The sequence below is a fragment of the Chrysemys picta genome, chromosome 7, assembly GCF_011386835.1.
Source record: "Chrysemys picta bellii isolate R12L10 chromosome 7, ASM1138683v2, whole genome shotgun sequence".
Taxonomy (NCBI): Eukaryota; Metazoa; Chordata; order Testudines; family Emydidae; genus Chrysemys; species Chrysemys picta.
This window is the reverse complement of record NC_088797.1, coordinates 85,946,009-85,958,851: the sequence shown is the minus strand read 5'-3', so window position 1 is coordinate 85,958,851 and position 12,843 is coordinate 85,946,009. Positions and strand designations below refer to the sequence as shown.

General features: G+C 40.9%; 1 protein-coding gene across 34 annotated transcripts in view; it reads right to left on the bottom strand.

Annotated features, from left to right (window-relative positions):
- Positions 1–12,843, bottom strand: part of COL13A1 (collagen type XIII alpha 1 chain) — a 171,776-nt gene that overhangs the window by 30,698 nt on the left and 128,235 nt on the right. For 24 of the 34 annotated variants that reach the window (XM_065551905.1, XM_042856900.2, XM_065551903.1 and 21 more), the window contains 10 exons: positions 12,586–12,609; positions 11,390–11,443; positions 10,800–10,844; positions 10,023–10,175; positions 9,254–9,352; positions 8,002–8,055; positions 7,676–7,717; positions 6,871–6,897; positions 4,900–4,980; positions 1,184–1,219 (listed from right to left, as the gene is read on the bottom strand). In XM_065551905.1, coding sequence (XP_065407977.1) covers positions 1,184–1,219; positions 4,900–4,980; positions 6,871–6,897; positions 7,676–7,717; positions 8,002–8,055; positions 9,254–9,352; positions 10,023–10,175; positions 10,800–10,844; positions 11,390–11,443; positions 12,586–12,609 — 615 coding nt within the window. The remainder of the gene's footprint in view (positions 1–1,183; positions 1,220–4,899; positions 4,981–6,870; positions 6,898–7,675; positions 7,718–8,001; positions 8,056–9,253; positions 9,353–10,022; positions 10,176–10,799; positions 10,845–11,389; positions 11,444–12,585; positions 12,610–12,843) is intronic. The other 10 variants (XM_065551938.1, XM_065551908.1, XM_065551913.1 and 7 more) reach the window with 4 other exon arrangements.

Genomic DNA, 12,843 nt, shown 5'->3' with positions numbered 1-12,843 from the left:
AAAAAAATCATTCCCTGGACTCATGCAGGGACCGTAAGTGCACCATGGGAATTTTAACTACCTATACATTTTCTCCATTTTAAATATACAATTTCTTGAAACAAATATGCAAATTAGAAGTTGTCATTCAATTTCTGTTTTGGGGGAGTTATGGGGCAATGAAATTACGGTAATTCCTGTTCCACTGAAAAAGGGGAAATCAAAGTACCTCTGAAAAAAGTCAAATCTGACTGTATTTGGAGGCTATATAGCATCCTATGAAGAAATAATAATACTTTGCCCTTAGTAATTTTCATCCAAGGATCAAAAGTGCTTTATAAAATTGGGTTAGCATCATTATTTTTGTTCTAATTTTACAACTTAGGAAAACTTAGGCACAGAGAGGTTATCTGACTTGCCCCAGGACTCACAGTGAGTTAATGACAGAGTGAGGGATAGAACCTAGCAGTCTTGGTTCTCAGCCTCCTGCTCAGCCACTAGACATCACTGCCTCCCAGATGAATAAAATTCAAGTTAAAACTTCCATCAATGGTTTTTGAGACTTGAGAAAAGCATTTATGAAGTTGCTGAAGCTCAGAAAATTGTGTGGTGTGTTGGTGCTCACAAAGGGGTGGCTCGTGCTGTTTTTCAGAAGGTTTCTCACATGCCTCTCCTCCTACTGGAGAGGTGCATTTAAGGTTATAATAAGAGCTGCGCATGCAACCCATTGCAATGCAGTCCTAAATGGTATGTGTGAAAACAGTACACAGTGAGGTGTTACTATGTCTAAGACAAGTCTGAGGAGATGCTGTTGCACAATGCTGTAAGCAAGGCTACCACGGGGAAAGACAAGACAGAGACAGTTCACAATATGAGGACAGAAGTACATGGCATAATGGGTTCATGCTGAGGCATCATTTAATATAATCCTGATAATAATAATAAATAATAAAGTAAAAAATGTTTAAAAGGATGTGATTAAGGCTAAAACCCCTAGTCCCAAATGGAATTACATTACTGAGAGTGACAAGAGGGCGATCTTTCACCTCTCAGTAACAATATCTAAATTTAGCATTTTGACATTCTCTCCATCTTCAGGGAGAAGAAAGCTACTCATAATGTAAATGAGGGCATAGTGCGATGGACAAGACACATCACAGTACCAGGGAAGAGGAATGTAGGGTAATGGAGAAATGGAACTCACCGGTGGTCCAGGCCTGCCGTCTAAACCTGAAGCACCCTGAACAGATGGGAAAGGGTTTACAAAAAAGGCAGGAAGGAGTGGGAGGTGAGGGGAGAAAAAGGAAAGGGGGAGGGAAGAGGTGAGTGAAGCAGTGACTCGAGACAAACATATGCTCGCAATAAACAAAAACAAAAAATAAGAACTCAAGGACAGGTGATGGTACTTACATGGAAACCAGTGAAAACATAGACACACTGAATGCACGTAATACTGGCTAGTGCCTTTAAGATACCTTTGAAAATGCAACATTCCCTCTTACTCTGTACCAAAGTACCACTCAGTGATCACCCTAGGGAGAAGCTGCTTTGTGCTGTTCTAGGCAAGGAGAAGGGCATTGTGACAGTGGAGCTGCAGACCCTTGTAATGACAGTGTCAGGCTGGCCATTGCAGCATTGAATTATCGGTGAAATGAAATACAGCACTGGTACTAGAGTGGAATCGAGGTGCCTGGAACCCACCCAGATATTGATAGGTTCTGGAGAGCCATCCACTGTTCAGGGAGTTCCCAGCTAGAAGTGTGTATCAGTTAAGTGGGGATGTGCGTTCCATTTTCAAAACTGCTCATGCCTCACATAGAGATAGCTGCATGGTCTACCAGTCAGATAAGGGAGTAAAGCCAGCTGTTGGGAGTGGCTGAAAATCAGATTTATATCGGGAATCTTGCTTTACCTTCAACTTTGGAAGGGTCACTGCTGATCCTTAATTTAAATGATAGCTTTCTCTGCCTGCCTCTTACACTGAAGTATACACCTGGGTTTATTACTTAGGTGTCCAGATACAATGGTGATGAGGATGGTCTAAATGCCTACATTGGTAGACAGTTGGGTTTATAGGATCACTGTGTAGTCATTGGTATTATTCTAACATATGTTTAATATTAGGTGGTCATTAAATTATCAGACAGGAACAGCGGGTTAATGATCAAGGAGAACTTTTGCACACACATATGATATCTTGTAATCAAAAGTGTAGGACATGTACATGATAGTGTGACACAATATTTCTCAATTTTGATCTCATTCACCTGATTGCAGTGTGAATGCTTTAATTTGTAATACTGTCTAGAGTAGCTGTTTTTTAAATATCTAAGGCCCAGTTCCATAAAGGTACTTAGGTGCCTTAGACCCATTTTTAGGCTCCACTGTGGTCTGCAAAACTTCTGCTTAGCTGCCACCTAAACTCACTTGGCGCCTATGTTTTTGTCTCTGGGTATGTGCACTGCTGTCTCAGTCTAGCTGGCTGAACACCTGTGTCCCACCCAAGCCCCCGTGCAATCCACAAAGCAGGGGAAGACAAGCAGAGGAGCCAATCTCACTCATGGGGCCCTATCCGGTGGGTATGCTCAGAGGCTGCCTACCAGATTGGGTCCCATTCAAAATTAGTATTATTAGTGGTGGTGACCTTACAATATTTAGCCAGTGGTCAGAGCACTGACCTGGGTTGTGAGAGATCCAGGTTCAATTGCCCTTTCTGCCTGAGTGGGAGAAATGGTTGGAGACCCCCGGTCAAATCCTAGGCGCCAACTTTCTCCGGCGCTGGTGGGTGCTCGCGCTGTCCCGCCCCCATTCCAACCCCTTCCCCAAAGTCCCCGCCCCAAGTCCGCCCCCTCCCTGCCCCTATTGGATCCCTTCCCCAAATCCCCGCCCCAGCCCTGCCTCTTCCCCCTGCGCACCACATTCCTCCTCCTCCCCCCCACCCCACGAAACAGCTGTTTCACGGCGCAAGTTCTGGGGGGGGGGGGGGGGGAGAAGCAGGACGCAGCTGTGCGCTCGCGGAGGAGGCAGGGGTGGGGGCGGAGGTGAGCTGGAGCAGGGGGGCAGGGCCACAGGGAGCTGCTGGTGGGTGCTCAGCACCCACTAATTTTTCTCTGTGGGTGCTCCAGCCCCGGAGCACCCACGGAGTCGGCACCTATTTCTCCAACCTCTCAGGAGAGTGTGCTAATCACTGAACTAAGGGATATTCTGATGCGGGACTCCTGCAGTCTCTCCTATTGAACCTGTTCCTCTGTGAATAAATAATTAAAGGGTCATTGGAACAAGGGGACTGGGCCCTCAGTGTTTCACCTCCCGAGTGGCTGCCCTAACCACAAGGCATTCTCACTCACTCTCTCTCTGGATCCCTTTGTGGGTCTGGGTCTAAATGTTTAGTCGGTGGGCCAAATTCTGGTCCAATTTTTTGCCCTTATTTGAGCTCGGTGGGATTGTGCTGCTTTAACAATTGATTTCTAACACATTATCTACAGTCTATCTCTGTCACGATAAATGCTAATTAGATGATTAATTATTTCAACCACATTTAGGGGTCTACATTCTGAAAACTTGCAGGATCAGGCCATTTATATCTTAACAAGAGAGTATTTATATGTCCTGACTATATAGCTTATTTCCTCTGAATATGGCAAATAAAATCCATCTACATCTCAATAAATATTTTGCTAATTGTCAATGGCTGCATAGCTCAATAATTAAGTTTTATGTGGTTCATTTACTAGCCAGTTATATTTTTGAGGGTGAATGTGATATTGGGAGGGTTTCTGCTTTCCAGCTTTCTTATAACTCCCCTGAGAGCAAGTTTGTTTCTTGATTTATTGCCACTTGCATTGCATTATAAGGAACTGTAGATGGGGGAGCCGACAAGGCAATGTGTGAGCCAGCCCATCTGTGCAACATGCTTCCCAACCAAGTTTCATATGTCATATCCTCATTTTTGAAGTCACTTAGCACATCACTGCTTTAAACATCTTGGCACCATTGTTATAAACAAAGACATGCAATTTTCAGCCAAAACTATCTGGACAAGGGAGCTGGGTGATAACACAAAGGCCAATAACAACAAATCACACAGGTGCGCACAACAAGCTCTTTGCAGTGAATGTTTCCAGGCAGTGTGAGGTTCAGCAAAGGTGTACTTTGGTGCTTTCACTTCAGTGCTTTTTTCTGAATAGGTAAAACTCTGTGCCTTTTCTTTACAAAATCCTTGGTTTTGATATAAAGCGATCACACTCTGATTCTTAACTCTACTGAAATGCATTAGCGCTTCCTTGATAACATGTAACTGAGCACCACAGTAACACTGGTTTAAACATGAATATGTTGAAATAGAATATCCTTACTACATATACAAGAAAAGAATGAAACTTAATTGGATATTTACTGCTTCTGGGAAGGCATCAAGTTTTATTGCAAAAATGACAGGGATAAATTAACTGGATTGGATAAATTAAAAAGACCCCAAAGCTTGAACAAAATCTTTTTTTCAGTTTAAAAACAGCTCAGCAAACTGTTTTCTTTTCATTTTTGCACATCTCAGCATTTCAAGGCCAGGACCAAAACCAGAAGTGCCAAAAGACCAGAAGAAAAGCTGTTCATACAGTATTTTCAGCCAGGAAAGCAGAAGGAACTTGAGGGAACCTGTTCTAATGAGATTCCTAGTCCAATTTTACAGATCCAAGGGATAAGCTTCTCCAGTTTCAGATGCTGATCCCAACCAACTGCCCAAAACAGTTGAGGCTTGTCCATCACTAAAACCCAATAGGCACGGCTGCTCATAGGCCAGCTTTTTGTCCCTAACTCTAATTTTAGATAATCAAATCTTTATCTGTCTCTCTTATTTTGGGATCTTTCTAAGACTGGACTATGTATGGCTTCCCAAGTTCTCCTTGCTTCCTGGAGACTTACGGGCAATCCCAGTGGACCTCGGTCTCCTTTCTCACCCTGGACACCCTTCTCTCCTTTCATTCCATCAATCCCTGCTTCCCCCTGAAGGAAGAATGGATCAGAAAATAAACCCATCATGGCACCACTTCTAAAACAAACATTTCTCCATTCCAAAGGCATAGCTGCACCAAAGATAGCGTAGTAGAGGCCAAAGAAACCTTGGACAGTGTGGACCTGGTTTTCCTCTCATACTGGAGAACAACACTGTAACTCAATTGACTTCAGTAGGGTTACTCCTGATTTACACCAGTGCAGGAAAGACAAGAATCACGGCCAATGTCTCATTACAGAATTTATAGGGAACAGAGCTCATATATTACCCTCCTTCTGGTGTTCAGAAATTAGTGAGAAAGTAGATCTATGACAAGCAGGTAGAAGGTAAGTGTATATAATAGAACTGGTCAGAAATTTTCTGGCAGACATGTTTCATGGAAATGTGTTGCCTTTGATGAAGATTCATCTTGAAATTAAAATTGAACTAAAGTGATATTCTACGTTGAACTTTTTGGAATGGAACATTTTGGCTTTCTGCTTCTAAATGATGGATCTTTTTTTAATTTCATACTATAAAATATCAAATGAAAGAAGTTGTAATCAGAATGAAATGTTTCAATGTTGTAAAAAAATGTTTTGATCAACCAGAAACAATTTTTAATGTGAATTTTGGTTCACAGGAAATTTTGCAATTTTTTTGTTTTCATTCCTTTCTGGACCGGAAGAAATTTCAAAATTGCAAAACTCTCATAGAAATGCAAATTCCAGTTCTTGCACAGCTCTAGTATGTATATATAACACATACTTGCCACCTTTCCCTTAATCATGAGAAAGCATTTCTTTTTTGGTAAAAATTGATATCATTGCCCATTCTCCCAGAAACAGATCTATTTGGCTTAGTGTATGTACTTGGAAGAGACTTCCTACCTCTAACATGTGCTTCCAAAGGGTAGCCAATTCTCTTCCCGGTTACTACAAACTTGCCATAGGACTGAAGGTGCTATAAGGAATCAGGGAGCTTAAGTGGATGGAATATAAGACTCCATACCTAATTTTTTCTGGACTTGTTTCTTTTGGGACCAGGCCAATAGGTATCAGAGCAATTTGAGGAGGGTCATGTGTGGTCCTTCCTCCCTCACCTCTAACCAAAACTTCAGGAATTTCTTTGGTCTGGGTCTTTTTGGTATATATCCACACAAACTTCCAGGCCTGGGTCTTTCAAAGGTTTTTCAGATAAGTGGTAGCAGTGGTTAGTGGTTTATTGAGCAACTGACATTTCTATATTTGTATGTGTACCCAAAACTTGGGGAAAATAGGAATGAACATCTCTAGTTTTTACAGAATGTACCAATTCTGAAAGCCAATTGGTATGCAATGTGAGGACATCTGTCCCAAAAGTGCTGTGTCCTGTAAAAGCGCCATTCCAATTGGCACCATGAATGTATTAGGACGGTAAGCTCAGGTAGCCAAACACCTGGACTACTCAGGAGAAGTGGGTACTTCCATGTTTAGATCAACATCTTACAACCTTCACTGAGAGGTCATTTAAACCACCTAACTGGATCAAAGCTAAAATGTAGAGCTGGGCAGAACATTTCTGATAAAATGTTTTTTAGTTGAAATATGCTGTCTTGTCAAAGCCAAAATGTCTTGCAGAGACATATTTAGTTTGGTGAAGTTTTCATCAGGAAGGTTTCTGCAGTCCAAGATTGCCTCTCAGGTCACAGAGTGAGACCTGAATTGAAAACTTGACCTTTTCAATCCTTAAATGGATGTTTCTGACACAATTCTATTTTGCAAAAATGTCTGAATGTTTTATCTTCATTCCAGTGCAGAACAAAAACAAATTTTTAAACCTCAAAATTTGTCGTTAAATGGAACTGTCATTCTCCAGCCAGCTCAAGTAAAATATCAATACTTAACAGCTTATAGCCTTACCTTCGGTCCTGGAAGACCTTGAAGACCCTACAGTTGAGATAAGAAATGGTAATATTTTGTTACTATGATTTTAAATCCCAGTATCCTGGTTTCAGGTGCAGTGTGATAACTTGCTTTTCTGACAAAGTGGATGAGGTAATATCTTTTATTGGACCAACTTCTGTTGGTGAGAGAGACAAGCTTTTGAGCTTACACAGAGCTGATCCAATAAAAGATATTACCTCACCCACCTTTTCTCTCTAATATCCTGGGACCAACATAGTTACAACAATACTGCATACAACCTTTCTCTTCTGGCATACTGAGCTCATATATACTTAATGTGACATTGTCAACTACATGCATACATAGTGTTTTGGAAGGTATCATTTTTTACACTAGGATATACTTCATGTACTCTGGTTTGGTAATGAAGAGAGTCTATCAAAAAACAATCCGGCAGTGGTGCATGCCAGCTGCTAAGATTTTCCTGGTTCATCACTCTGATTACATTTCTCTAGTGGTTCCCGGTTCACCTTTGCATCAAACACAAGCGCTTTCCTTTAACTTTAAGGCCCATCACAACATAGGGTATGGCTATCTTGCTAAATTAGTAACCTTCTGCTGTGTCAGTTCCTCTCTTTACGCTGCCGTTATTTCCAACCTTTACTGCCAACCTGTGAGCTTCACCCTCAGATACCTCTATCTCCCACACCACTTCTTATACACGAGAAAAGCTCCATCAAAAATCTATACAGCCATTACACTAGCTTCATTCAAATATTTCCTTAAGTCTCATCCCCCAAAGTAATCAATCAGAACTTACTGCAACACCTGGTGGGCCTTGGGGCCCGGGTGGCCCCGATACCTAAAACCAAGGTAAAAAAGTAATTGTCATAATAAATGCTTCTGCGAAAGTACAAGGCACAGTCTCCAGAAAACAAGGTATTTGAGAGCAGTGGAAGGCTGGTTATTAAATCACATGGAAAATGGCATTTGCCACTCCAAGAAGCTCATGAAGGCTATGAGAATGCTGTCGTGTCAGTGATAAGGTGGCTGGTGTGAGACCTGCAGAGTTTCAAGAAGCACTGGTGACAAGATGCAACTGTACATCTTCTGATAGTACAGAAAAAAGTGAAGAGAGACACTTACTGAGTCCCCTGGATCTCCTTTTTCCCCATCCTCACCAGGTTCTCCTTTCTCTCCCTGTAAACACAACAATATAACTATGTAAATAGATTTCAGAGTGGTAGCCGTGTTAGTCTGTATCAGCAAAAAGAACGAGGCATAATTGTGGCACCTTAGAGACTAACAAATGTATTTGAGCATAAGCTTTTGTGGGCTAAACCCCACTTCATCAGATGCATGCAGTGGAAAATACAGTGGGAAGCTATATATACACAGAGAACATGAAAAAATGGGTGTTGCCATACAACTCTAATGACACTAATTGATTAAGGTGGGCTATTAGCAGCAGCAGAAAAAAAACTTTTGTAGTGGTAATCAGGATGGCCCATTTCAAATAGTTGACAAGAAGGTGTGAGTAACAGTAGGGGGAAAATTAACATGGGGAAATAGTTTTTAGTTTACTAACACCTTCTTGTCAACTGTTTGAAATGGGCCATCCTGATTATCACTACAAAAGTTTTTTTTCTCCTGCTGATAATAGCCCACCGTAATCAATTACACCAATTTTTTCATGTTCTCTGTATGTATGTATGTATGTGTGTGTGTGTGTATGTATATGTGTATATATATACAATCTTCCTACTGTATTTCCCACTGCATGCATCTGATGAAGTGTGCTTTAGCCCACGAAAGCTTATACTCAAATAAATTTGTTAGTCTCTAAGGTGCCACAATTACTCCTTGTTCTTTTTATGTAAATGGAAGCACCAGTGAGAGTCTAGCTCCACCAACAGCCAGCTATGAAACAGCCACAAGTTTAGAAATAGCAATCCCTTCAAGGAGGAAAGAGAACTTAGCATTTATTTACAAACATGGTTCATCTGCATCCCTTTCTGCTTCCCTGAACACCTGTGCCAATATTATACAGCGTGTGAAGGTTCAGGTCCCTGAAAGTGGTGTCCCAGGATGGATTTTCAGTTTAGGGATTATTCCCTTAAATCCTAGAGTTGCGGTATGAAGAGTATAGCTAGGATCTACTATTATTTCACCAGTATGCAGGGTAAATTTTTCAAAAGTGCAAAGCAATTTAGGGGTAAAGTCCTATCAACTCTCATTGAGATTTAGGATCCTATATCCCTAAGTCACTTTTGAAAATGGATCTAAGGCTCCTAAATTATGTAAACCCTTTTGAACATGTTACCCTCAGAGTTTTGGTGCTTGCTCTGTCCTCTGCTTAACCCAACTTGAAAATTCATTCTTTCTTTTGCACTCTTACTGTCAATCCTGGAAGTCCAATTAGACCCGGTAATCCTGAAGGTCCTGGTATCCCTTGGTCACCTTGTTCTCCTTTCTCTCCAGTTGGGCCATCAAGACCCTACAGATCAAGAAAGACTTTTGTTTCTTGCAATAGTAAATCATGCAAATAAAAGATAGACATAACATTAAACTGAAATTTGAAAAATTCCTTGAGCAGCATGGGTGATGTTAATGTTCTCCACTTCACTCCACTTGAAATCAGAGAGTTACTTGTGCGTGAAAACATGCACATGTTTAAATGTTTTGCTGCCTGGTTTTGCAGTTGTGAAGTGCTTCATTGCTCCATGTGAAGTCCGTGGGAATACCCACATGCTTAAAGTTATGCTCATGCTTAGGTTGTTCCTGGATTAGTGCCAAAATCTCGTCCTAACAACTAATTCTTATGGGACTGAGAGCAATAGTCAATTATTAACAACCTTGTGGAAATACATAAGAGACACAGTGTCTTTTATTCTGTAAAGCGTGATTAATCCACTATTACTTTATTCAGAGAAACAATTAGGATGCGTCACTCAGAGAGCAGCCAGGGATTTCAACACTGAAAGACTGATGTGATTACTTCTACATGTACATGCACTGTACACTAAGGAGGGTCCCTGTTCCTAAAGTTCACTTTCAAGGCCCTCAGCATCTGGGAGTATTTGCACCCAGGCTTTTGGTTCATGTCCATCTTTGCCGTGACAGTTTGCAAACACAACTCACTGCTATGATGTGTGGTATTTACTCACCGGAGAGCCAGCTTCTCCTGCCTCCCCCTTTTCCCCCTTTGCTCCCGGGGTCCCGGTAAGTCCAGTCTCTCCCTTCACTCCTGGAGGTCCCTCCTTTCCTGGGGGCCCTTGGGGACCAGGAGGACCCACCTCTCCTGATTTACCTCGTGGCCCCTAAAAAGATATCCACACGATTTAAAAATAATACTTCTACAGTTAGGGAAAGAAATCAAAGTATGGGGCTTAGTTCACTCGAGTCTCTGGGCCTGACTCTCATTCACGACGCTCCGTTACACCGCTCAGGCAGTGTAACGGAGCCTTACAGTGAGTGTAAGCGAATGTAAATCACAGAGGAATATGGGGGCGGGAGGCTCAGTGTAGATGAGATTTAGTCCCTCTCGCTCTATTACAAGATACAGCATGGTGGTTTACATAGAGGTAGTGCTTAGCACATGAGTAGATGTCATTAGACAATATTCTCCTCTTGTCCATGGACAAGTAATGTGAAATTTGCAGTTTTCCTTTATCAACATTTTTGGGGTGAAAGAACATTGTATGAAGTAGTGAATAAAAGTCCAAAATTATAAGCAGTATCTTCAAATCTGCTGATTTTATTTTAATATTGGGTATTGCATGGTCTTCTTATAACCATCAGATGAATTTTGCTGTCACATTCCTGAATTTTTTTCTTTAAATTTTCGTTTTTGCAGAGTGAAAATGATTGTTGTTGTTGGTTTTTAGTGTAAACACTCAATCAATCACGGGGAAAACATCTACACATGGCATCCCTCATCTTACCTTCTCGCCATCGTGTCCAGGAGGACCCGGTAATCCAATTTCACCCTAAAGTGCAAAATCATCGTAGATCATTTTTTTAAATTGTTATTTTGCCTATTTTTACATGGGGCTTGTGCTATGGAAACAGTCAACAGCAATGATTCTCTCTGGGAGAGCTAGTTACTCATTACCAATAACCACAAAACGAAAGGCTGCAAATGCTTAAGAGACAGGGCTCAAAACAATGTCAGAATTTTAAGGGTGATTAACTCCACTATAGTTGTTCATGCTGATTGGCAGTTCATGGCCTGGACTACACTGTAACCATGCACTGAGATTAACTCTAATATGCAGTTGTTTGAAGGACAGTGGGAGTAAGAAAGCATTCTCCTTCCTTGAGCCAAGGTCATGCCTGGTCATTGTGGGAGGAATGCGAGATATGGAGAAGGCAAAGAAATGATAACAGAGCATGTGCAAAGTGAAAGGAGGAGGATTGCAGAATGTCATGGGTGATGCAGGTGGACAAAGAGCATAATAGCATCAGTATTCCAGCCTTTGATTCTCATGCATTTCCAGTTATCTTTTCATGAATGACAAAAGGAAAGTGATACCTTCTGGCCTGGTAGCCCTGGGGGCCCAGCTACTCCTGGAAGTCCAGGAGGTCCCTAAATAAGAAAAATACGCAAATGACTTTTTTTTTCAAAACCTCCTCATATTGGAGGGAACGCAGAATTGTATTTTCTTTACATTTTTGCACTGGCAATCCTGAAATATATTAACTTGGAAAATGAATAACTAACAGTGGGCTACTGAATAACCAACAGTAGCAATTCAAAGTCAAATATGACCATAGATTTATTTCTCCACTTGATGAACGAAAAATAATTACCATGAAAATGGCATTATTGATTATCTGCTTCTGATAATGAAGTGAATTTAAATAATTATTTGCTATTGATAATAAATACATTCTGCTTGTAGAAATCTGGTATCCAAATAGAGAACACAGATAGCAGGAAAATTCTATATTTCTGAGTTCTCCAGTGTAGGTTAAATTTAATTAAGTGACAAAGTATCACAAATTTAGCAATGGTAGAAATGATTTATTTACCTGTAATTTTCAAAACTGCCTCAATTTTCGGTACCCAGCTTAAGACATGCATGTTGTCATAAAGGTGGGCACTCAAAAATGGAAGCCCCCAAAATAAGAAGTCACTCTTGGAAACATTGGCTGATATGCAAGTTCCTAATGTGCACATCATCATAGTATCTGTTTGCTACATATTAAAGGTCACCGATATGTGTCTGATAATGGACCTAGTTCTTCATCCCATTTTAAATTGCTCCCTCAAGTGGGATTAATATTGATGGCTATCTCCCAGAGAAACAATGCTGGGCTATCATACATCGCTGGTATTAGGGAAGGACATGCTTAAGAGAGGAGACTTTCATTGGCCATGAAAACAGCACTACTTAGGCCCATCCTGACCTGCACTGGGCTTTCCTTACTTTGATCCTCTCTGCTGTCTGAGCGCCTGAACAGCAGCATAACCTTTAAAAAGCAGGTAAACAAATAGTACTAATAATATAAGAGCCTCAGGAGTATAACACAAGAAGTGTCCTTCTTTTAGCTGTCAATGCTGCTTTTTAGTGTCAGCACATAACTGTAAAGGTCAGGCATTCTTATGGCATGCAATTCAAAGTTTGTCAGTCTGTATCACTGCCTACTTTCCTCTAGCTGTTACTAAAATCCAGTTACTTCTTCAAAAAAAAAAAAAAATGCACAGCGAGAAGAGTAAGAACTCACCATCAGGGCCAAGGTTCGTATTTCCTAAAAATTAAAATAAATAAATAAATAAATACAAATAAAAGTCCCACTTGAAATTAAACTATTTCTGACCACAGTGTTTGTGGTTTTTTTTTTTCTCTTTTAACACTATACTGGTTAAGACGGGCAGGGAGTATATTACAGGCATGAAATTAAAATAAGCAGAAAAGAAGCCCCAGCTCCCTTTGTAATAGTATTCCAGAAATGTACTCCTCCTGTGCTGGGAGCACTGAGGGG